The 26004-nt window shown below is 42.0% G+C and overlaps 1 protein-coding gene across 1 annotated transcript in view; it reads right to left on the minus strand.

Annotated features, from left to right (window-relative positions):
* Positions 1–26004, minus strand: part of oca2 (oculocutaneous albinism II) — a 498511-nt gene that overhangs the window by 304010 nt on the left and 168497 nt on the right. The window contains exons 10-11 of the mRNA XM_063052933.1: positions 21229–21294; positions 3197–3253 (exon numbers count right to left, since the gene is read on the minus strand). Of these exons, the coding sequence (XP_062909003.1) occupies positions 3197–3253; positions 21229–21294 (123 nt within the window). The remainder of the gene's footprint in view (positions 1–3196; positions 3254–21228; positions 21295–26004) is intronic.

Consider the following 26004-nt stretch of genomic DNA (forward strand, 5'->3'; position numbering starts at 1 on the left):
CCTTGGGTTCAGGTGTAACCCATCCCTTTTGTACAGGTCATACCTTCCCCAGAAGAGATCTCAATGATCCATAAATTTGAACCCCTGCCCCCTGCACCAGTTCCTCATCATTCTCCTGCTACATCATTCAATTCTTGCCCTCACTGGCATGTGGCACAGGCAGCAATCCACAGGTTACTACCCTGGAGGTCCTGTTTCTCAGCTTTCTACGTAGCTCCCTAAAATCTCTCACCAGGACCTCCTCACCTTGTCTACCTATGTCATTGGTGTCAATGTGTACCTAGACTTCTGGCTGCTCATCCTCCTCCTTGAGAATGCCATGGACCTGATCCGAGACATTCCTGATCCTGGCACCAGGGAGGCAACATACCATCCTGTGTCTCTATCGCACCCACAGAACCTCATCTCTATTCCTCTAACTAAGGAATCTCTTATCGACACTGCAGTCTTCTTCACCTCTCTGCTCTTCCGAGCCACAGCACCAGACTCAGTGCCAAAGACCTGGTCACTGTGGCTCCCCGGTAGGGTCATCCCCCTCAATAGTTGTATACTTATTATTGAGGGAAACGGCCGCAGTTGTACTCTGCACTGACTGTTTATTTCCCTCCTTCTCCTGACATTCACCCAGTTACCTGTCTCCTGCAACCTAGGTGTGACTACCTCCCTGTAGTTCCTGTCTGTCACCACCTTATTCTCCCGTATGAGCCGAAGGTCATCGAGTTGCAGCTCCGGTTCCTTAATATGTTCTCTCAGGAGCTGCAGCTTGTGCACCTGGTGCAGATGTGTTTATCCCGGGGACTGGACGTCTCCCAGACTTCCCGCATACCACACACAGTACAAAACACTGCGCCATTCTCATTAATCTACCATGCCCTAACAGATGAGGAACGTACAAAATAAGAATAGAGAGAGAGCAACTTACAAGACCAAGTACCTCACCCAGACCTGATCTCACCTAAGCCCGATGAGCCAAAGCCGCATTAAACACTGGCATGCTCCAAATGGGTGGCTGCTCCACTGGGCCTTGAATTATTCTTACTGGCCCTTTCCAATGAATCCCTCTTGCTGATTGGTTGCTCCTTAACTCAGAGAAACTGCAGCGAAATCTGCCTTTGAAATCTCGATCGCAATCCTGATTAAAAGGTAGCTCTTTTTACACAGCCCTAATGTGGATTATCAGATTATCAAATACCTAATCAGCCAATCATGTGGCAGCAACTCAATGCGTAAAAGCATACAGATATGATGAAGAGGTTCAGTTCTTGTTTGGATCAAACATCAAGTGATCCAAGTGACTTCGACCGTGGAATGCTTGTTGTTGCCAGAGGGGGTGGTTTGTGATTTTCAGAAACTGCTGATATCCTGGCATTTTCACAGACAATAGTCTCTAGAGTTTACAAAGAACGGTGCAAAAAGCTAAAAAACATCTAGGGAGCATCAGTTCTCTGGGCAAAAAATGAGAGGGGTCAGATTTACAAAATACTGCTGCCGCAGAACGACATATTTCACGACATGTGCCAGCAATGTTGAACATGATCCTGATACAGATTCTGAGAATCCGAGACTGGTTCAAGCTGGCCGGAAGACGACGGTAACTCAGATAACCGCGTGTTCCAATAGCGATGTGCAGAAGAGCATCTCTGGAACACACGACATGTTGAACCTTGAAGTGGATGGGTTACAGCAGCAGAAAACCATGAACATACATTCAGTGGTCACTGTATTAGGTACCTCCTGCTCCTGATGAGGCAGCCACTGAGTTTGTTTGATGCACCATAAAGCATTTTGAAATACTGAGGCAAGAGATAAAAGACACCATATAAATGCATGTTTGTTCTGATTTTGCCAGTGATTGTTTCTGTATCAAAGAGACCTCAGCTCAGAATCCTTATTCCCCTGGTTTCAGACCTCTGCAGGTTACAATTACTGTCAAACATCTTAATAGTGTTTTTCCAATAAATACCTTACTACAATACAAACTACAGAAGAATAGGATTTAAAATTATCTGTGTCAACCTCTTTGCAGTTCACAATATAATAATTTTATCTTAACTCAGAAGTATTATTCAGATTAAACTCGAACACGACCGTAGTATTATATTTTTCCTATCAGTACTCTCTACTGCAGATGCTTATCATTACATATCTTTCCATTGGTGCTCCACTCTGCACCCATTTACAACTCTGTCCTATTCTGTAACACACTAGTAATTTGTCAAGAGTTTTTCTCAATCTTATAGACCATAGGTTGTGCAGAAACAGAATGGTGAAGAGTTATTTGTTGTCTTTTCTCCAGAATAGAATAACCTCACAAGGGAAAATACATTCTTACACATTGCCATGGAGTATTAAACTACAACATTCCTCAGTGTTTCACTGAGCATAGTTTTGAATTAATTTATAAACAGTTTTCCTAGGAAGGGTGCTCCAATTATAATCATTTGTTTTAAGATCATAGTGCACTGCAGCACAGAAAGAGGTCCTTCTGCCCATCTAGTCTGTGCTCAATTGTTATTTCTGCCTAAACCCATCGACCTGCACCTGGACCATACCTCTCCTATCCATGTGCTTATCCAAACTTCTCTTAAATGTTGAAATCAAACCTGCATCCACCCTTCTGCTGGAAGCTCGTTCCACACTTTCACCACCCTCTGAGTAATAAAAGCTCCCTCTCATGTTCCTTCAAACATTTCGCCTTTTACCATTAACCTATGACCGCTAGTTGTAGTCTCACCCAGCCTCAGTGGAAAAGCCTGCTTGCATTTGCCCTATCTATACCCCTCAATTTTGTATACCTCTATCAAATCTTCCCTCATTCTTCCACTCTCCAGAGAATAAAGCCCTAACCTACTTAGCCATTTCCTATTACTTAGGTTCTCAATTCCTGACAATATCCTTGTAAATTTTCTCTTCACTCTTGCATTCTTATTGCTGTCTATTGGAGATGAACATGCTCAAATATTCACTCTGACTATACTTAAATGATCTCCGCACATTAATGCAAGATTTTTGTGACTTGTAGAGATTACGCCACATGTTCGGTAAAACTCGCACACGGATTGGATTCACTTAAATTCTCAACTCCATTCTTTATTTAGTTCACTCAGTGCTCAAAAGGTCATGCTACCAGATACATGACAAATCAGAAGGTAAATATCTGATCAGAGATGAAGGAAATTAAATATTTTCCACTCACCTTAACAGCGCAGTAATCAAAAAACCCAGTTTCTGAAAATATTGCCACCAAAATCATCTGTAAAAGAAAAACAATATAATGATTGGAAGGCTCCTGGCTTTAAAGTTTTAGCTACATATTTCTTACCTTTATTCATATCTGTTCACTATTTATCCTTAAAGTCTCTTTACCTTAACTTACAGAGTAATCCCCACCAGCAACAGGTATCACAAGCATCAGCTAAAAAGTCTAGTATTAAAAAGCTTTTCAACAGACCATGACATGAACCATGATTTCATCTGGACAATTTTAATAGCCAACACTAGCTCAAATAGTGTGTGTGAATCAAATAGGGTCAAGTGCCTTGCGAAGCATTTTCAATCTGCCATGAAATCTGGAAATTACTCGAAGTTCACTGAATTGACATGAAGTTATCCTGGCTGGGTTTTTTTATTTCTGCCCACGTTTTTTTTCTTTCCATTAGAGCGGTGTGGGTGGGAAATCAAGGGCTGTTAAGGGCAGAAGGTGAGCATTCAACTCTTGTTAACCTGAAAGGAGATATAACTATGAATGTTTCTGTTAAAAAAAAATCAAGGGAGATTAACTTTGTCCAAAGGCATTAATCAAGTGTTCTATAAAATAGCAAACAACAGGAATTCTGCAGATGCTGGAAATTCAAGCAACACAGATCAAAGTTGCTGGTGAACGCAGCAGGCCAGGCAGCATCTCTAGGAAGAGGTACAGTCGACGTTTCAGGGTCTCGGGTCTCGGCCTGAAACGTCGACTGTACCTCTTCCTAGAGATGCTGCCTGGCCTGCTGCGTTCACCAGCAACTTAGATGTGTGTTGTTCTATAAAATAAGTTGTTCCATGATGTTTAATACGTTTTCTCCCCATAATATTTTAGATCTCTATGCAAGACTCAATCATAATGGCTAATACAAGGGCGCATAATTTTAGGGTGATTGGGATAAAGTTGGGGGGGGGGATGTTCAAGGTAAGTTCTTTACACAGAGACTGCTGATGTGGTGGATACATTATGGGCATTTTAGACACTATTTGGGCATGTGAGTGACAGAAAAATGGAAGATTATGTAGGAGGGAAGGGTCAGAGTGGAGTAAATGGTCGTCACGACGTTGTGAGCTGAAGGGTCTGCATCGCACTATAATATTCTATATGCTATAACACAGCGGGCACCATTTTCTCTTCTGAGATTCAGGCACTGATCCAGATTTCAGTACAATACTGTAACTGTTTCAAATCGGAACTCAAATCAGAATCAGGTTTAGTATCACTGGTGTACATCATAGAACCATAGAAAACTACAGCACAGAAAACAGGCCATTCGGCCCTTCCAGTCTGTGCCGAAACTTCATTCCGCTAGTCCCATTGACTGCACCCAGTGCATACCCTCCAGATCTCTCCCATCCATGTATCTATCCCATTTAATCTTAAACCACATCAGATGGCAGCTCTTTCCACACTCCCACCACTCTCTGAGTGAAGAAGTTCCCCCTAAACCTTTCCCCTTTCACCCTAAAGCCATGTCCTCTCGTATTTATCGCTCCTAATCTAAGTGGAAAGAGCCTACTCGCATTTACTCTGTCTATACCCCTCATAATTTTGTAAACCTCTATCAAATCCCCCCTCATTCTTCTACGCTCCAAGGAATAAAGTCCTAACCTGTTCAATCTTTCTCTGTAACTCAACACCAAAAGACTCGGTAACATCCTAGTAAATCTTCTCTGCACTCTTTCAATCTTACTGATATCCTTCCTATAGTTAGGTGACCAGAACTGTACACAATACTCCAAATTTGGCCTCACCAATGTCTTATACAACCTCACCATAACATCCCAACTCCTATGCTCAATACTTTGATTTATGAATGCCAGGATGCCAAAAGCCTTCTTTACAACCCTGTCTACCTATGACGCCACTTTCAGGGAATTATGTATCTGAACTCCCAGATCCCTTTGTTCCTCTGCACTCCTCAGTGCCCTACCATTTACTGCATATGTCCTACCTTGATTTGTCCTTCCAAAATGCAACACCTCACACTTGTCTGCATTAAATTCCATCTGCCATTTTCTGGCCCATTCTTCCAGTTGGTCCAGATCCCTCTGCAAGCTTTGAAAGCCTTCCTCGCTGTCCACAACGCCTCCAATCTTAGTGTCATCAGCAAACTTCCTGATCCAATTTACCACATTATCATCTAGATCATTGATATAGACAACAAACAACAATGGCCCCAGCACAGATCCTTAAGGCACACCACTAGTCACAGGCCTCCAGTCTGAGAAGCAATCATCCACTACCACTCTCTGTCTTCTCCCACAGCCCCCATTTCGAATCCAGTTTACAACCTCTCCATGGATACCTATAATGTCTGAACCTTCTGAACTAACCTCCCATGTGGGACCTTGTCAAAGGCCTTTCTAAAGTCTATGTAGACAACATCCACAGCCTTTTCTTCATCTACTTTCTTGGTAACCTCCTCGAAAAACTCTACAAGATTCGTTAAACACGATCTACCATGCACAAAGCCATGCTGACTATCCTTAATCAGCCCTTGGCTGTCCAAATACTTGTATATCTGATCTCTCAGAACACCTTCCAATAATTTACCTACTACAGACGTCAGGCTCACTGGCCTGTAATTACCTGGTTTACTTTTGGAGCCTTTTTCTAAACAACAGAACATCATGAAATTTGTTTTTTTTGTGTGTGTGACGGCAGTACATTGCAATACAAAATGAAGATATATAAAGATTACAATAAGTAATATATATGTACTGTGTATATATAATATTAAATTAAATAAGTAGTGCAAAAAGAGAGTAAAAATAAAGAAATATAGTGAGATAGATTCAGAAATCCAATGTACAGAACATACTGTGCAAACAGTAATTATCAAATAATGTTCCCATCCATCAGCCCCCCACTTCCCCACTGGCACACTGCAACTGCAGTAGCTGCCATGTACAAAATGCATGGCATGAATTTAGTCAGACTGCTCCAGCAACACGTTCCGACCGCACGACACCTACTGCCAAGAAGGTCAAGGGGAACAGGTGCACAGGAGCACGACCACCTACAGGTCCTCCTGCAAGAAAAATGCCATCGTGAATTGGAAATACACTATTGTTCAGTCATCTCTGCCTTGGAGTCTGGAGCTTACCCAAATGCAGGATGACACTCTGGCGATGCCTTCAGCAGAAGCACAGTAGAGGTTCAGGAAGGTAGCTACGGTAAGCCATCTCATGTACGCACTGACAATTCCAAACCAAACTTGAATTACTGAAGGATGTTCAACAGCTATGGCAGGGTTTGAATGCTATTACCTCCTACAAAGTGAAGCCAAGTGATATAGGTGAAAATAAGGCTTCACTCCCAGATGAGTTCAATGCCTTACATGTTCGTTTTGACCATCAAAACATGGAGGCATCATCACAGACTCCCACAGTACCTAGTGGCCCTGTGGTTTCAGTCTCTGAGGCCAATGTGGGGGCATCCTTCAGGAAAGTGAACCCATGGAAAGCGTCTGGCCCAGACGGAGTACCTGGCCAAGTCCTGAAGACCCGTGCTGATCAACTGGCTGGAGTGTACACTGATACCTTTCATGTCTTGCTTCAGCAATCTGAGGTACCTGCCTGCTTCAGACAGGCTTCAATCATACCAGTGTTTAAGAAGAATGTGGTAACCAACCTCAATAACTATCGTCCAATAGCACTTACATCCACTGTGATGAAGTGCTTTGAGAGGGTGGTGATGAAACACATCATCTCCTGCCTGAGAAGTGACTTGGATCCACTCCAGTTTGCCTACAGTCACAACAAGTCAACAGCAGATACCACTTCATTGGCTCTTCGCTCATCCCTGGAACACCTGGACAGTGAAGATGGGATACTGTTCATTGATTACAGCTCAGCATTCAATACTATCATCCCCTCAAAACTACTAAGATTCAAGACCTAGACCTTAGTACCTCCTTATGCAACTGGATCCTTGATTTCCTCACTTGCAGACCCAGTCAGTTCAACAACATCTCCCCCACAATCGCCATCAGCTCAAGTGCACCATAAGGCTGTGTGCTTATTCCCCTGCTCCACTTGCCTTATACTTATGACTGTGAGGCTAAGGACAGTTCTAGTGCTACGTTTATGTTTGCTGACAACAACACAGTTGTTGGATGAAACAATGGTGGTGACGAGGAGCGAGACTGGAAATTTGGCTGAGTGATGCCACAACAACAATCTCTCACTCAGGAAGAACAAGGAGCTGATTACTGACTCCAGGAAGAGGAAATGAAAGGTCCATGAGTCAGTCTTCAGTAGATCAGAGATGGGGAGGGTTAGAAACTCCAAATTGCTTGGTGTAGTCATTTCAGGGGGTCTGTCCTGGCCCTCACACGCAAGTGCCATTACAAAGAAAGCACAGCAGCACCTCTACTTTCTTAAAAGTTGGCGAAGACTTGGCTTGGCATCTAAAACTGTGACAAACTTCTGTGGTTTTGCGGTGCAGAGTTACAAAATACACATGGACTAAGATGTTAACTGTCCTGTGCTATCACCAGTGGGATCATCAGTTGATCTGCCACCTGTCTTCAGGGGTTTCGGCCCGCTTGTGATCAAGACTCCCTCGAGGCGGTGGGCCAGCAGTGCTAAAGCACCACCTCCCACTGGTGAGCTTAAAAACTTGGCATCTGCCTCTATCTGTGGTTTTGCAGTGCAGAGAATATTGACTGGTTGCATCACAGCCTGGTATGGAAACACCAATGCCCATGAACGGTAAAGCCTACTAAGAGTAGTGGATCCAACCCAGTCCATTACAGGTAAAGCCCTCCCCACCATTGAGCACATTTATGTGGAGCATTGTTGCATGAAAGCTCCATCCATCATCAAGGACCCCCACCATCCAGGCCATGCCATCTTCTCACTGTTGGCATCAGGAAGGAGGCACAGGAGCTTCAAGATCAACACCACCAGGTTCAGGAACCATCAGACTCTTAAACCAGAGGGGATAACTTCACTCACCCCATCACTGAACTGTTGCTTATGTATTTATTATTATTATTAATATTTTTTAAAGATGGTTTTAAGATGGCGTTGGACGGAGGAAACGGATGAGGTCTTCCGTGACTGCTTTGAATCGGTGGACTGGTTAGTATTCAAGGACTTGGCAGCTAACCTCGATGAGTACGCCTCAGCTGTCACGGACTTTATCTGGAAATGCACAGAGGACTGTGCGTCTCGCAAGACAATCTGGGTATTCCCTAACCGGAAACCTTGGATGGATTATGAGCTCAAGTCCCTTTTGCAGGCTAGAGCAGCAGCTTTTAGATCCAGGGATACCAGTCACTACACGGAATCCAGGCGTGAACTCCGGTATCTGGTGACTCTGCGTGTGCTCTCCTGAGCAAACTGCCCTCTACACTATCCTATACCTGAGAAACCCTTCTAAACCTCCGATCTGCTACATCTAGCAAGATCAACAACACCTTGACGAAGCTACTGACATAGCTGGAGACCACCACACCAGAACTGCTTCTTGACTCCGGACCGCACCTGGACCCGACCAGGTATACATAACCAAGTATAAAGGATAAAGTATAAGTATTTTCTCTCTTTTGGTATTTGCACATTTTGTTGTGTCTTACACATTGGTGTTTGTCTGTGTTGTTGAGTTCAGTCGTTCACTGATTCTATTGTGTTTCCTTGTATAGCTGTGAATGCCCGCAAGGAAATAAATCTCAGGGTTGTATATGGTACTTTGACAATAGATTGACTTTGACAGAACTTTGAACCACCCTTTCAATGATGATTAAGGACAGATAATAAACACTGACTTCACCAGTGACAGTCACTTCTTGAAGGATAAACAAATTGGGTGGCACGGTAGCATGGTGGCTAACGCATCAGTTTACATCAGCAGATTGATTCCCTCTGCTGCCCGTAAGGAGTTTGTATGTTCTCCTCATGACCAAAAGGGTTTCCTCTGGGTGCTCTGGCTTCCTCCCACAGTCCAAAGACAAGTAGTTCGGGTCAGCTAGTTGTGGGCGTGCTGTGAGGATACTGGAAGTGTGACGCCATTTGCCCATCGCCATCCCTGATCATTTGATTTCATGCATACAATGCATTTTACTATATGTTTTGATGCATGTGACAAATAAAGCTAATTTTTATCTTTAACTGGAGGGGGCAGAAAAAAAAAACAGAGGGGATCAGTAGCCAAATATCCCTTTAATTCAGGAGCAATCTAATGATGCCATGGTCTACTTCTGTGTCGTACCCTTCTTTAGGATCCATTGCTTACTTTAGAATCATCAGAGAAGGAGGAGGAGAAGATAGCGGCGTAACGCAGCACGCGCGGCCTCCCCGGTGATGAATGTCTGTTATCTGTCAAGTAGGCTGCCGTGCGCAATTCTGATTTGATGGAGGCAGACGTGAGAGCACAGAGGAACATCTGGTGAAACTTCTAAAACGCCTGTTTCGCTGCCACTGCTACTGTGTGATCCGAAATCTCCGGAGGGGAAGGTCCCGAATCCTTGGCTTTGCCTGTTGCTTGGCAGCCGGGGCCGGGGTCAAAGCGCTCGGCAGAGATGGTGCTCGGTGCTCAGTGTCGGAGGGCTGGTCAGGGGCTGGAAGTTTTCGGACAGACTCAAAGTCGCACTGTGGTCGGGTGCTTCCAGGATGCTGCATCGGCAAGTTTGCGGCACTGGAAGCTCATGGCAGGAAGAGAATTTCTCCCTTCTACCGTCTGCGTGAGATGTTGGGGCTATCAGGACTTTGAGACTTTTTTTTTACCGTGCCCATGGTCTGCTCTTTATCAAGTTATGGTATTGCTTTGCACTGTTGTAACTATATGTTATAATTACGTGGTTTTTGTCAGTTTATCATACCGGAGGAACATTGAATCATTTTTTTAATGCATGCATTTCTAAACGGCAATAAATGAGGACTGAGTGTCCTCATAATCTAATCTAATCTAATCTTTTATCTCAGTCAGGATACCAATGAACACCCCCATGTTAGATCATCATGATCATCATTTTGTGACATAGGCGATCATGGTCTTGACCATGACTGTACTTGCCAAGTTTTTCTACAGAAGCAGTTTGCCATTGCCTTCTTCCAGGCAGTGTCTTTACAAGATGGATGACCTCAGCCATTCCCCAGAGGTTGTCTGCCTGGTGTCAGTGGTCGCATAACAAGGACTTGCGATATACACCAGCTGCTCATGCGACCATCTACAACATGCTCGCGTAGCTTCACATGACCCTGATTGGGGGGCTAAAAAGGCGCTCCACTTTGCCCAAGGGTGACCTGCAGGTCAGTGGAGGGAAGAAGCGCCTTATACCTCCTTTGGTAGAGACAAATCTCCACCCCACTCCAGTGTGTAAGATATAGTGTATGCTACAAGAAAGTTCATGGTTACTGATCTCTCTATCTATTAAAAATTTACCTACAATATACAGAAACTAGAGATGAAAATTGAATTCATTAACTTATTTTTAAAAATAATTTATGACAAAGAAAGAAGCTATTCAGCCCACAGTCCTTTCTGACCACGAAGCAGTTATTGGGATGAATCTTACATATGATCAAGAACATACATCACGATGCATATCCTTATGACACATCAGACATGCTGTACATAAATAACACAGATTCTGGAAATCCAGAGTAACACATATAAAATGCTGGAGGAACTCAGCAGGCCAATCAGCATCTACAGAAAGAAATAAACAGTCAACATTTTGAGCTGAAACCTTTTATCAGGATTTGATGAAGGGCTCACAGCCCGAAACATCAACTATTGGTTTTCCTCCATTGATGCTGCCTGACCTTCGTTAGGTATACATGCAGGTTTCATGTAAATATGAAGTGGCCCTCTGCCTCAGCTATCTTTTCGAATAATGTGTCTACATAACTAGCACTCTTTGGGAGACTTAGCTTTAGTTTTTTCCTTCTGATTCTTTGGTCTTTTATCCTGGACTTCAGGAAAGGGAAACTGGGAGAACATGCAGGGTAACACATACAAAATGCTGCTGGAACTCAGCAGGTCAGGCAGCATCTGTGGGAAGGAATAAAAAGTCGACATTAAAGGATGAGACCCTTCTTCAGGACTGGAAAGGAAGGGGGGAGAAGCCAAACTAAGAAGGCGGGGGAAGGGGAAGGAGTACAAGCTAAAAGGTGATAGGCGAAGCTTCGTGAGGAGGAAGGTAGGTGGGTGGGTGGGAGGGAAGAGGAAATGAAGCAAGAAACTGGTGGAAAAGGTAAAGGTCTGAAGAAGAAGAAATCTGATTGGAGCGAAGAGACCATAGGATAAATGGAAGGAGGAGACGCACCAAGGGAAGGTGATAGGCACATGAGGTGAAGAGAAGAGGTAAGAGGGGAGCCAGAGTCAGGGATGGAAGAAGAGAGAAGGGGGAGGGGGAATAATTACCATAAATTAGAGAAATTGATGTTAATGCCATCAGATTGGAGGCTCCCAGACAGAATATAGTGTTGCTATAGTGTTCCAACCTGAGAGTTACCTCGCTATGGCAGTAGAGGAGGCCGTGGACTGACATGTCAGAATAGGAATGGGGATTGGAATTAAAATGGTTGGACACCAGGAAATCCTTATTATTGTGGACAGATCAAAGGTGCTCGATAATGCGGCTCCCCAGCCTATTTCAGGTCTCACTGATTTAGAGGAGGACGCACAGCAGTTCTCATTGAGGAATCAGCAGTGAAATGGGTGCGTAGCTTCAAGCTCCTCTGCGTCAAAATCTCTAATGTTCTATTTTAGGCCTAATAGTGTCATTTAGGAGTTTAATGAGATTTCGTATGTCACCAAAGACTCCAGCAAATTTATACATACAGATGTACCATGAAGACCATTCTGACTGGTTGCTTCACAGACCAGTATGGAGGCACCAACGTACCGGATCAGAAAAAGCTACAGAGGGTTGTAAACTCTACCAGCTCCATCACGGGCACTAACCTCTCCTCCATCAAAGTCATCCTTAAGAGGCGATGCCTCAAGAAGGTGGCATCAATCATGAAGGATTCCCAGCATCTAAAACATGCCCTCTTCTCATTACTACCATGAGGAAGGAGGTATAGGAGCCTGAAGGTGCACACTCAACATTTTTGGCTTCATCCACTCGGCCATTATATCTCTAAGCGATCCATGAACAAATGAAAACCACCTCATTATCTTGCTCTCTTTTCACACTAATTATTAATATATTCTTATTGTAATTTCTGGTCATTTTTAGGCATTATACTGCTGCCACAAAACAACAAATTTCACAAAATATGTCAAACCGGAGTCTGATTCTGATTCTGTTATCTATGTCCTCTGGGTATTGACATTTCTGTTGAACTAAATAGTGTGGTTATGTAGCTACGTCAAGGCACCCCTTAACTTTATAAATCACAATTACATTTACCCTATATTCCATTATGATACTGAAGTAGGCCAGGAGCACCCAGGAGAAACCCACGCAGCTTACATGGAGAATATGCAGACTCCATATTCTGTTACAGTCTACCATCACCACAACTCTTCTATGTGCCCAGGACAAAGAAGCAGGCAGAAAATAAATTATTGCAGGTACAACCCACCCAGCAAACTGCCTTTTCCAAAGGCTCCCTTTTGGAAAGAGCTATGAGGTTATTAAAACAAAACCTCACGCCATCTTAAAAGTTTCTTTCCCTAGGTTGTTAATCTGATCAACCATTCTAGTTAGACACCCCAACCTCCTCTATCTATTACCTCAATTACAGCAGTGTACTGTAAATGCTTTCAAACACTTTTTACAATGCTTGTAATATTGTAAATACATGATATTTATGTATTTATGCATGCTTTATTTCATATTTGTACTTTAACCTCCAAGCTTATTTTTCATAATTCTTCATCCGTATAATTGTTGAATGTTGTCTCGTCAACACACCACAGAAACTATATACATGTAGATGTATATAGTGAATGAAGTTGACCCTTGATCTTTGATTCCCCCACCCAGACAGCGCTCGTGATCAGGATCAAACCCAGCTCTCTGGAGCTGAGAGGCAGCTGCACAATCTGCTGCACTCTGTGCTTCATGCAGATTCCTTAGCAGACGCAATTCCCCTTCAAATAAAACTTTCTGGCCCCAACAACATTCTCGTAAGTCTCCGCTGCAACCTCTCTACTGCTAAAAGAAAGCCTTCCTTTTTTGTGGTGTACAAAATAACAGGCTGGCTGTGGCACAACTGATGTTTTCAAGTTATCTCTCTGCTCCTAAATGCTCTGACTGGTTCATTGCCAATGTGCACAAGATCATTCAGTTTATTTGATATTATCTTAAACATTTGCTGAGCAGCTGTTCCAAAGTTTAATAAACTAATAGCACCATTGTGGTTTCAGCAACTGCATAGACAGTATGTTTGAGATTAAAAGTACAAAATCCAATTTTAAGTATCATTTTAGATCTTTTCTATTTCTTCTCCTGTGGAACCTTATAAAATTAATTGCTGAACACAGGAAGCAAAGGAAATAAGGAAGTGGTTGTGTTTTCTATTCTAATTAATGTAATATCCATGATTGCTACAGAATACAAATTTTCCCATATTTTATCTGCATTAAATCAGAACTACTTCATTAAAGTTATAAGAACAGCCATTTTCTTTCATCTTGTCTCTTCCAATGTCAGAAATTCAATTTAATAATTCAGTTAAATTACTGGACAAGCATCCTGGCAAACGTTTTTATGCACACAATTGGCAAGGGTCCCTCGTTTACTATATTTTCATAGAGAAATTGCTGTTATCAATGGGAGAAGATGGTGAAGGTTCGTTTTTCTTCCAGTCTCCAAATAGACTGTCTTCTGGATAAATTGACTTGGATCACCGTACAATAGATTGTACTCTGTATGTAAAACAACACATGCCATCACTAAATTATGGGCTGACACAGCTCCGTCAAGAAATACTCTGTTACCGCAAATGGGAGCAAAACCTAGAGCAGACAGGTAGAAAATCGTAGCCTATGAACCAAGCCACAATTGATGCTTTAACACACTCTGAAACAATTTTAAAGTTTCCAGAGTTTTTGACATGATGCTGTTACTCACAGGGGCATGAAATAAATTCCAGAGGCATTGTTGACAGCACAATATCTCAGATCCCAACCAGACCCTTTCGCCTCCTTTATGAGTCTGTCACACAGCAAGTTGCCATCAAACATCATCCATGTGCCTAACTAACAAACTCTTAGATAGGTACATAGATGATGGAAAGTGGAGGAAGATGTAGGAGGGAAGGATTGGATTGATCGTAGAGTAGTTTAAAAGTTTGGCAAAACATCATAGACTGAAGAGCCTGGACTAAGCTATCTTAATGACACAAAGGTTCGGAGTGTTGTGGATAGCGTGGAGGGCTGTCAGAGGTTACAGCGGGACATTGATAGGATGCAAAACTGGGCTGAGAAGTGACAGGTGGAGTTTAACCCAGGTAAGTGTGAGGTGGTTCATTTTGGTAGGTCAAATATGATGGCAGAATGTAGTATTAATGGTAAGACTCTTGGCAGCGTGGAGGATCAGAGGGATCTTGGGGTCCAAGTCCATAGGACACTCAAAGCTGCTGTGCAGGTTGACTCTGTGGTTAAGAAAGCATAAGGTGCATTGGCCTTCAACAATCGTGGGATTGAGTTTAGGAGCCGAGAGGTAATGTTGCAGTTATATAGGACCCTGGTCAGACCCCACTTGGAGTACTGGGCTCAGTTCTGGTCACCTCACTGCAGGAAGGATGTGGAAACCAAAGAAGATTTACAAGGATGTTGCTTGGTTTGGAGAGCATGCCTTATGAAAATAGGTTGAGTGACCTCAGCCTTTTCTCCTCGGAGCAATGGAGGATGAGAGGTGACCTGATAGAGGTGTATAAGATGATGAGAGGCATTGATCATGTGGATAATCAGAGGCTTTTTTCCCAGGGCTGCAATGGCCAGCATGAGAGGGCACAGTTTTAAGGTGTTTGGAAGCAGGTACAGAGGAGATGTCAGGGGTAAGTTTTTTTACGCAGAGAGTGGTGAGTGCGTAGAATAGGCTGCCGCCAACAGTGGTGGAGGTGGATACGATAGGGTCTTTTAAGAGACTCTTGGACAGGTATATGGAGCTCAGAAAAATATAGGGCTATGGGTAACCCTAGGTAATTTCTTAGGTAAGGACATGTTTGGCACAGTTTTGTGGGCCGAAGGGCCTGTACTGTGCTGCAGGTTTTCTATGTTTCTATGTTCTATAACATGTTACCAACTCAAGATTATACTTTCATATCTTTCATAACATATTGCTGCTTAAAAGAACAAGTCTAGAATGAACATTACAAATCTGTAATTTTAAAATGTCTTCAATATATAGATAGAAATTCTTAAAATTAAATAGGATTAGAAGGATCTTAGCTATCACACAAGAACACAAGTGCCTCTAAATTGTCCTCCAAGTCACACAATATCACTCCCGTCATTGTAAAAGCCAGGCACTAAAGCCTGAGTGATAGGAGAGGGCAGGCAGGTTGGAACGTAGGAAATTGGGAGTGACTTTATTGAGCAGTGAAAATGATGATAGAATAGACTGTGTGAATGCACTTTGTCTTTTTTTTTAACCATAAAAGCAGAACTATAAACTAAAAGAGTAAAGGGTGAAAGATTTTAAAGGGGCCTGAGGGGCAAATCTTTATACAGAGTGTGGTGTGTATATAGAATGAGCTGCCAGAGTAAGTGATAGAGGTAGGTACAGTAAAAATATTCAAAAGCCATTTGGATAAGTACATTGATAGGAGGTATTTCAAGGGATATGGGCCACACATGGGCAGATGAGAGTAGTTCAGGTGGGCACCATGGTTAGCAATGGACGGATTGAGCTGACGGGACTACTTCCATGCTGTCCAGCTCTGCGACTCAGTGTTGCAGGCCTGCTTCCTGCATCTTCGCAGCCTGATAGATTGCAGCAGTTCATTTCTTTAACAAGCGGGTGGTGAATCCATGGAATTGCCTCAGATGGCTGTGGAGGCCAAGTCATTGGGTATATTTTAAACAGAGGCTGACTGGTTCCTGATTAATGAAGGAATCATAAGTTACAAGGAAAAGGCCAGGAGAATGTTGTCGAGAGGGATAGTAAATCAGCCATGAGGGAATGTCAGAGGAGACTCGACGGGCCCAATGACCTAATTCTGCTCCAATGTCTTATGGTTGTATTGTCAAAAGCAGCTCAAAACCCCCTTCTCAAGAGAACTCTGGGACAGACAATAAATGCCTGATCCCAATAAAAAAAAAATAATTTTAAAAAGTAGAGTGGAAAGTAAACCATGGGCTCATTGGCTAGTCATTCTGTTGTAAGTTCCAAACTAAATGCTGATTCACTAGCAGCGTTTAAAACAAAATCTTTTGATAGCCTCAAATGACGAAGCTGCAACAGAGTTACTATCCTGAGCTTCCTCCACACTTGTGGCAATTTCCATATTATGGACACTAGCATCTCTACCATCTAGGATATCTTCAAAAGTTGATGCCTAAAAAAGGCAGCATCCATTATCAAGGACCCCCCCCCCCCACCACCCCTCTTCTCGTTACTACCATCAAAGAGGAGGTACAGGAGCCAGAAGACACACACTCAATGTTTCAGGAACAGCTTCTTCCCCTCCACCATCAGATTTCTGAAGAGGCAATGAACCCATGAACACGACCTCACTAATTTTTTGCTCTCTTTTCACACTCTTTATTTAATTTTTTACCTGTATTTCTTATTACACTTAGGCAATATTTTTATGTATTGAACTGTATTGCTGACACAAAACAACAAATTTCATGACATATGTCAGTGATAACCAACCTGATTCTGATTCAACTGTGAATCCAAGTTTATACCCAGGCAGAAAACTAACTAACTAAGAGGGAGGAGAAGATGGCGGCGCAACGGGGCTCGCAGCAGCCACTCCGGTGGTGATGTCTGTTATTTGTCAAGTAGGATGCCATGCACAATTCTGATTTGATGGAGACGAACGTGAGAGCATGGAGGAACATCTGGAGAAACTTCTGAAATGCCTGCTTCGCCTCTGCTGCTACTGTGTGGTCCAGAATCTCCGGAGGAGAAGGCCCCAAGTCCTCGGCTTTGCTTGTAGCTCGGCGGCCAGGGCGGGGTCGAAGCCATCGGCAGAGGGTGGTGCTCGGAGAGGCTGTTTCAGAGGGGCTGGTCGGAGGTTTGAAGTTTTCGGATGGACTCAGAGTCCACTGCGGTCGGGTGCTTCCAATGGTGTTGCATCAGCAAGTTGGCGGCACTTGGAGGTTCGGGCAGGGAGAGTTTCTCCCTTCTACCGTCTGTGTGAGATGATGGGGCTATCGGGACTTTGAGACTTTTTTTTACCGTGCCCATGGTCTGCTCTTTATCAAATTATGGTATTGCTTTGCACTGTTGTAACTATATGATATAATTATGTGGTTTTGGTTTGGTTTGTCCTGTGTTTTCTTGTGCCATCATTCTGGCGGAACATTGTATCATTTTTTAATGCATGAATATCTAAATGACAGTAAATGAGGACTGAGTGTCCTCATAATCTAATCTAAACTGCTCCTGAGTTTAATGCTGGTGAGGTACATTGAACACTAAAGTGACGGCATTCTTGAAGATGTGTTAGGTTAGCAACATTAAAACTAAACTTGTGCATTAAGAAGTGAAGTGCTTCATGCAGACATGAGGAAATGACCAACTTAGTCCCAACACAAAAAGAGCTCATTGGAACATCTTAAAATTGAAACTGATGGATTTTTATTCCAGAATGGGAAAACAGTTGGGCTGATAGAATTAAGAAATAGTTAAAGGTGATTAAATTGAATGGCACAGCATGCTCAAGGACCTGAATGATCTAATTGGGTTCCTAATGTTCCAAACAGAAAATAGAATTTCTAATAGGTGGGTATCTAGAGTTCACTGTAATGCATTTTACTCTTCAGATTACAACATCCTTACAGAAAATGAGCTCCACTCTGAAAATATTACGAGAAAATAATTATTATAAACATTCCTGAAGGATTAATAAAGTTAGGGTTGCATTTGCACAAGAATGGCCTTGAATGACAGCATGATTAATGCTTGCATTTCATGTATTGTTCCAATTATGCTAATCTTGTTTAAAACAACAAATGACTCATTAATATGACAGCTCTTTACAGTTTTGAAAACAGGCTGGGTAATTGATTTTGGACTTCTTTTGAATATATTTAATATTTAACTATTAATTGGGGCCTTTTCAGTGAGAGATAGAAGCTAAATGTAATTTCCTTTCTGTTGGGATTTCACAACACGATGTAGCCACTAATCAATCTTGCTCCACAGGGATGAAGAAAAGTATTAGGTTCCAGTTATTTTCTTACTGGTAGGTATCTATAGAGAACAAACTATAACCTGTGCACCAGACTTCAATTTGCAGCTTAAGCGATGGACAGCAGGAGATCTCAGTCTATCAGTCTCTTTAACATCGTGCAGTTTCATCCATACCTTAGCTCATTTACTACTGGAATCCTCATCAAATCTTTTCATTAGCTGAACATCTGACAAATTCAACACAGACTTGATAGGGCACCCTCATTCTGCTCTCCTGATATGAATCAGGTCATTCAAAAACTCAAAACTCCACTGCACCTTCAGCTCTGAATCCCTGCTCTGAACTTTCTTACTGTCATTTTTTTCTTTCTTTAAACCAATCCTCAAAACTCAAGTCAATGATTAAGTCTGCCCTAATATGTCCTTATATAGTTAAGTGCAATATCTCAGTTGACATTTCACACCCTTGGGAGGACGACTCTGACTATCTATGCCTCTCATCATTTTAAATACTTCTATCACATCATCCTCACCCTCCTACACACCATAGAAAACAATCTAAGTTTGTCCAACATCTTCTTATAGCTAATGTTGTCCAATACAGACAAGATCCTATTGAGTGCCATCTGTAAGTAGTCCAAAGCCTCAAGATTCTTCCTGTAGTATTCAGAAAAGCATTTCATTCATCGACCTCCACTTTATCAGGCACCTTACCCATAAGTCTACTGCAATTGCTGGAAATTTTCTGAAGATCTTTAATACACACAAGCTTCTCCATCACAATAAGGTGGCAAGCCAAGGAGAAGCCAAAACATCATATAAACCATCTTCCCCTCCATAGATTCCATCTACTCTTCTCACTTCCTCAGTAATTCAGGCTACCCTGGGCATTCTCTCTTCTCTCACCTCCCTTCAGCCAGAATTTACAAAAGCTTGAAAGCATATACCACCAGGATCATGAGAACCTATAAAACAATTGAACCGATGTGTTGTATAAGAAGCTGGACTCTTGACATCATAACATATCTCATCATAGCCTTGCAACTTATTGTCTACCTACACTGTAATTTCCCTGTTACTGTAACACTATATTCTACATTCCGTTATTACGTATGCCTTGTGCCACCTCAATGAAATTCTCTGTGGGGATGACATGCAAAACAACGATTTTCATTATACCTCAGCACCTGTAATAATAATAAACCAATTTCCTAATTTACGGAATGTTCATTATTATTGGACATTTTGACACTGGGAGAAAGATACCAGCTGTCTATCTATGCTTCTCATGAACTAATAAACTTCCATCAAGTTTCTCCTCAGTCTCTACTGCTCCAGAGAAAACAATCTATATTTGTCCAACCTCTCCTTATAGCACATGCCGTTGAAAACTAAAGCACAGAGCAGGCCATTTGGCCCATCTAGTCCATGCTGAAATATTACTCTGCCTAGTCCCATTGACCCGCACCATCGCACTCCATACCCCTCCCATCCATGTACCTATCCACATTTCAAGATTCAAAGATTCAGAATTTCTCTGAAATGCTGAAAGTGAACCCACATCCTGGCAGCTTGTTCCACATTCCGAGTGAAGAGTTTCCCCCTCATGTTCCCCTTAAACATTTCACCTTTCGCTTTACCTCATGATCTCTAGTTCTAATCTCACCCAACCTCAGTGGGAAAACTGCTATACCCCTTTCTATACCCCTCATAATTTTGTATAATCACTGGGACAATTATGACGGCCTTTAATACAACACAAGCTTCTCCCTAACAACAAAGAAGCAGCTGAATGAGAAGCTTAAACTCTGTTACAACTTTTCTTCCATGGTCATAATTGACGTTAGGCCTACATTAGGAGTTTGAGGAGATTTGGTAAGTCACCAAAAACACTTGCAAATTTCTACAGAGAGTACCAAGGAGAATATTCTAACCAGCTGCCGTACTGTCTGATAGGGGGGGGGTGGGGGGGGGTAGTGGTGAGAGAGTGGGGCTACTGCACAGGATCGAAATAAGCTGCAGAGAGTTGTAAACTTAGTCAGCTCCATCATGGACACTAGCCTCCATAGTATCCAGGACATCTTCAGGGAGCGGTGCCTCAACAAGGCTCACGACTTTTTTATTTCTGTTTTTACATAACTTATTTGATTTCACTGTTTAATATATAAATACTTACTGTAATTTGCAGGGTTTTTTCTATTATTACGTATTACATTGTACTGCTGCCACAGAGACAATAAATTTCACGACATATGCCGGTACTATCAAACCAGATTCTGACATCGTTCTCAGGAAATCTAAACCATAAGGAGAGCAAAGCTCCTGAGAAAATTCTTCACCTGCAGTTCTCAAAAAGTTGTCGCAATGGGCATATGACCGACTTCAAACATTCTCTCTCTCTGCTTCAGATGAAGCACGTTCCCATGTGCCAAGCATATGCACTGATAACACCTCAGAACCCGCAATGCGTGCGCAAAGAGTGAGACACCTGAACATTTAAATTCATGGCTCACTCAGCCAAAGCAAAATCTAGTTTTGCCAGAACGTTTTCACACAGCTGCTGAGGCATTTAACAAAACTGACAGATGGTGAGATTGAGGTTAAAAATTAAATTCTGCTCTACAATTGCACTCCTTGAAAGAGATACACGGATAGAATATGCATAAGTGTGATTAAAACAATTGCAGTAAGGAATTTTAATTACCATTCCAAACAATAATGTCAGCGTTTCATAGTCGATCCACTCCACAACCGTGGCCATACTTGGCCTCTGTAATAAAAGAACAAAATTAATGCTTCAACTTGTGGAGCCGTTTAGCATTTTTTTTCCCACATTCTACATGCTCCACTTTTCTCTGCATTCCTATTCTTTTCAAATGAAAGTCAATGTTAGATATTTCCATTACAAAGGGCCGGAAACAAAGTTTTAATTTACTAATCCCAACTAATGCATGCAGATTAAATTATTCATAGAATGTTTTACCAGTGTTAGAATTAAAAAGCAAGTACTGAGATATTTTGACAGAACTACTTTAAAATACAAGTGAAGTTCCAGACTACGCTCTCATTGTCTTCCATAAGTAAGCACAAAACAGCAGTGCATAGCTGGAAGTCACCCTCCCTCCTTCAATTTACCGATCAGCAAAACCTAATTAATTCCTGGCCTTTGCTCTTTCATGTGTGTTCACTTCATTATTCACCTATTCTCCTTTTAAGTGATCTCGATTGCTCTTCTGGAAATAAATCTGTCTCTCAGTCACAACAACCCTATGGCTCACAGCTCTATGAGGATTCTCCCAAGTTCTTTTTAAGGATTTTCACATCCTGCAAACTTTCACTCAGTGAGTTCCAGATCCTCAACACCCTACTTTTCCTCATCTTTCCTCTGATCTTTCAAACAATTATTTTAAATCAATGCTGCCGAGTTTTCCAAGGTTCAAAGTAAATACTATTAAAGTACATATCTGTCACTATAGACTACATTGAAATCTTGACTACCTTACAAGAAAATGAAGCTCAGGGGGGTTTCTGGTGACCGGTACGTAATTTGAAAATAAATTTACTTTGAACTTTGAGACTCATTTTCTTGCAGGTATGCATAGTAGAATAAATAAGTACAACAGAATCAATGAAAAACTACCAACAAAGGAAGACTGGCAAACCCAGTCAATGTGCAAAATAAGATAATCTGTGCAAATACAAAAAAATAATGAATCTGGGAATGAATGTGAGGAGCATTTGGCAGCTTTTGTCCTGTACTGACTGGAATTTAGAGGAATGCGGGGGCGATCTCATTAAAACCTACCTAAATAGGAAGGATGTGGAGAGGATGTTTCCTGTGGTAGGGGTATCCAGAACTAGAGGGAACAGCATCAAAACTGAAGGGCAACCCTTTAGAACAGAGGCAAGGAGGAATTTTTTTTTTTAGCCAGAGAGTAGTAAATCTGTGGAATGGTCTGCCACAGACTGCAGTGGAGGCCAAGTCCATGTGTACATTTTAGGTGGAATTGCTCGTTTCCTGACCTGTCAGGGCCTCAAAGGATATGGCGAGAAGGCAGGCGTATGGGGTTGAGTGGGATCCGGGATCAGCCAAGATGAAATGGTGGAGCAGACCTGATGGGGTGAATGGTCTAATTCGGCTCCTATGTCTTATAGTCTTATGATCTAATAATAATTATTATTATTATTATTATTGCTAAATAAATAAATAGTACTGAAAACATGAGTTGTAGAGTCCTTAAAAATGAATCCATTAGTTGTGGAATCAGTTGAGTTTTTGATGCAGTTTTAAGACAAAAGGTCTGTACTATTCACTACCATAGTAATCATTTTATATATCTTAACTCTCCACTTGGCCTTCTCTGTTTCAAAGAAATAAATCCTTGTCTGCTCAATATTTGCTCATAGCTGCAATTTTCCAGCCTTGGCAACAGGTTTGTAAATCCCCAGTGCAGCCTCTCATTTCTTCTATAACATGATGATCATGCTGTATAACAGTCAATTTGTGGCCCAATTAGTTTTATATGCAACCTTGTATTATTCATTAGTCAGGATCTGGACACACCAGCATTTGTTGCCCATTTCTCATTATAGACTCTTAGGGTCATTCAGCAGGAAAACAGACCCTTCGGCCCAACTGGCCCATGCTGACCAAGTCCCATTTGCCAGCATTTGGCCCATAACCTTCCGCCTGCTCTAACCACTTCCTCTGACAGCTGATTCCACAGAGATTCCACCCTTGCATGAAAAAAGTTGCCCATCCCCAATGTTCTTCTCAATCTTTCCCCCTCTTACCTGAAACCTTAAGGTAAGGTTTAGAGGTAGGCCCTCTAGGGGTACCTCATTCTGAAAGTAAGACTGGGTATATTCACCCCTATTTATGCCGTTCGTGATTTTATACACCTTTAACAGATCACCTCTCAGTCTCCTGTGCTCTAAAGAATAAAGCTCTAGCTTGTGCCACCTCTCCCTATAAATTAGTCCCTCAAGTCCTGGCATCGTCCCTGTAAATCTTTCAACACACTTTACAGTTTAATGAGGCAGGGGAGGCAAAACTGAGCACAAGTGCAGCCTCAGCAGCATCCTGAACGACCCCACCACGACCTCCCAAATTTACACTCAATGCCTTGACTTATGAAGACCAACATACCAAAGGTTTTCTTCACCACCCTCTATTTACCAGTGACTCTCCTTGCAGAGAACCATGTACTTGTCCAAGGTCCCTCTGTTCTGCAAAATCCTCTCAGGCCTTGCCTTTCACTGTGTTAGTCCTACCTAGATTTGACTTTCCAAAGTGCCATACCTCACACTTATCTGAATTAAACTTCATTTGCCATTCCTCAGCCCACTTACCCAGCTAATCAAGATCCCTTGTCCACTAAACCACCTATTTTAGTAAAATTTGCAAATTTACTAACCATGCCATACATTCTTATCCAAGTCATTGATATGGACAACAAACAACAATGGGCTCAGTGCCAATCCCCGAGGCACAACATTATTCACAATTCTCCAGTTCAAGAAACAACCTCCTACCATCAACCTCTGCTTTCCACCATTAAGAAAGTTGTGTGTATCCAATTAGCCAGCTCTCCCTGGATTCCACGTGATCCAGCTTTCCACAACAGCCTACTGTGTAAAACTTTATCAAAAGTCTTACTGAAGAGCATAGGAACAACATCTACTGCCCAGACATCATCAACTTTTTTGATCACCTCTTCAAAAAACCCAATCAAATTCACATGACATAAAGACCTTTGGAAGGTAGTGGTTAATTGATGTATCTTTTCTTGCTTTTTTCTTCCACCAGGCCATCAGACTGATTAACTCACGCTGATTTGAGTGTATTCTATGTTACATTGACTGTTCTATTTATTATAAATTACTATGATTGCACATTTAGACGGAGAAGTAACGTAAAGATTTTTACTCCTCATGTACGTGAAGGATGTGAGAAATAAAGTCAATTCAATTCAAATTAACAGTACAATTGTCTACTCTGCCAACTCTCTAACAGGCAGAGAGGATCATAAAATGACATTTAGAGCCATCACAAATTCATTGATTGTTTTGCTTAGGTCTGCTTCATCTGCTCCTACTTATTTATCTACTTTCAAAACTGCTGCACCCTTTAATACCTAGAACATTGAACATAGAACAGTACTGCACACGAACAGGCCCTTCAGTTGTGCTGACCCAATTAAATTAGTAATCAAATGGGCAATCTAACTAATCTGCTCTGCCTACGCAATATCCATATCCTTCCAATTACCTACAATCATGTGCCTATCTAAATGTCTAACAAGTCTCTAATGTAGCTGCCTCTCCCACCCCTCCAGGCAGCACATCCCGGGCACTCGCTGCTTTCTGTGTAAAAACCTTGCCCTTCACATCTCCTTTAAAATTGTCCCCTCTCACCTTAAATGAATGCCCTCTCTCTACATTTAGGTATAATATATCAATTTATTATTGATGATTCAAAACAGGGTTAAATATTGAGACATAAGAGATTCTGGAAATGCTGGGAATCCAGAGTAATGCACAAAAAATACAGGAGGAACTCAATAGGTCATGCAGCCGTTATGGAGAGGAATAAACAGTTGACTTCTCAGGCCGAGGCCGTTCATCCAGACTGGACAGGAAGGGGGCAGGAGACGACGGATAATTGTCACATCCTAATGAAGGGTTTCAGCCTGAAACATCAACTCTTCATTCCTCTCCATAGATGCTGCCTAACCTTTGAAGCTCTCCCAGCATTTTGTGTGTGTTACTTAGGGTTGCCAACTGTCTCGTATTGGCCGGGACATCCCGTATATTGGGCTAAATTGGTTTGTCCCATACGGGACCGCCCTTGTCCCATATTTCCCCCACTAAGGTAGAGCGTTCCTATGAAACCATTCGTAAGCCAAAGTGGCATAAAGCGCAGAAGCAATTACCATTAATTTATATGGGAAAAATTTTTGAGTGTTCCCAGACCCAAAAAATAACCTATCAAATCATACCAATAACACATAAAACCTAAAATAACACCAACATATAGTAAAAGCAGGAATGATATGATAAATACACGGCCTATATAAAGTAGAAATAATGTATGTACAATGTATCAGAATCGGGAAGATTAAGCCAAAACTGATTTGTAGAAAAAAAAAAAATCGGTATGTACATGTATGCGCACGTCATGTATGCACACGTCACACATGCGCGAACAGGTGCCCGCGCAAGGCTTCATGGTCATGGTAGTCTTTCTCGGGGTAAACACAATTGTCCCGTATTTGACAGCTACTTTTGTCCCTTATTTGGGAGTGAGAAAGTTAGCAACCCTAGTGTTACTCTAAAACATTAAGATCTACAAGAACATAAGGTTTAGAAGTGTAATAACCAAAGAAAGGTATGATAATAGATTCCAGAAGAATCCAGGTAGGCTGGTGAAACAGGCAAACTCTTGATAAGTAAAATTTAAGGCAGAGAAACTATCCTC

Source organism: Mobula hypostoma, chromosome 7, assembly GCF_963921235.1.
Source record: "Mobula hypostoma chromosome 7, sMobHyp1.1, whole genome shotgun sequence".
Classification (NCBI taxonomy): domain Eukaryota; kingdom Metazoa; phylum Chordata; class Chondrichthyes; order Myliobatiformes; family Myliobatidae; genus Mobula; species Mobula hypostoma.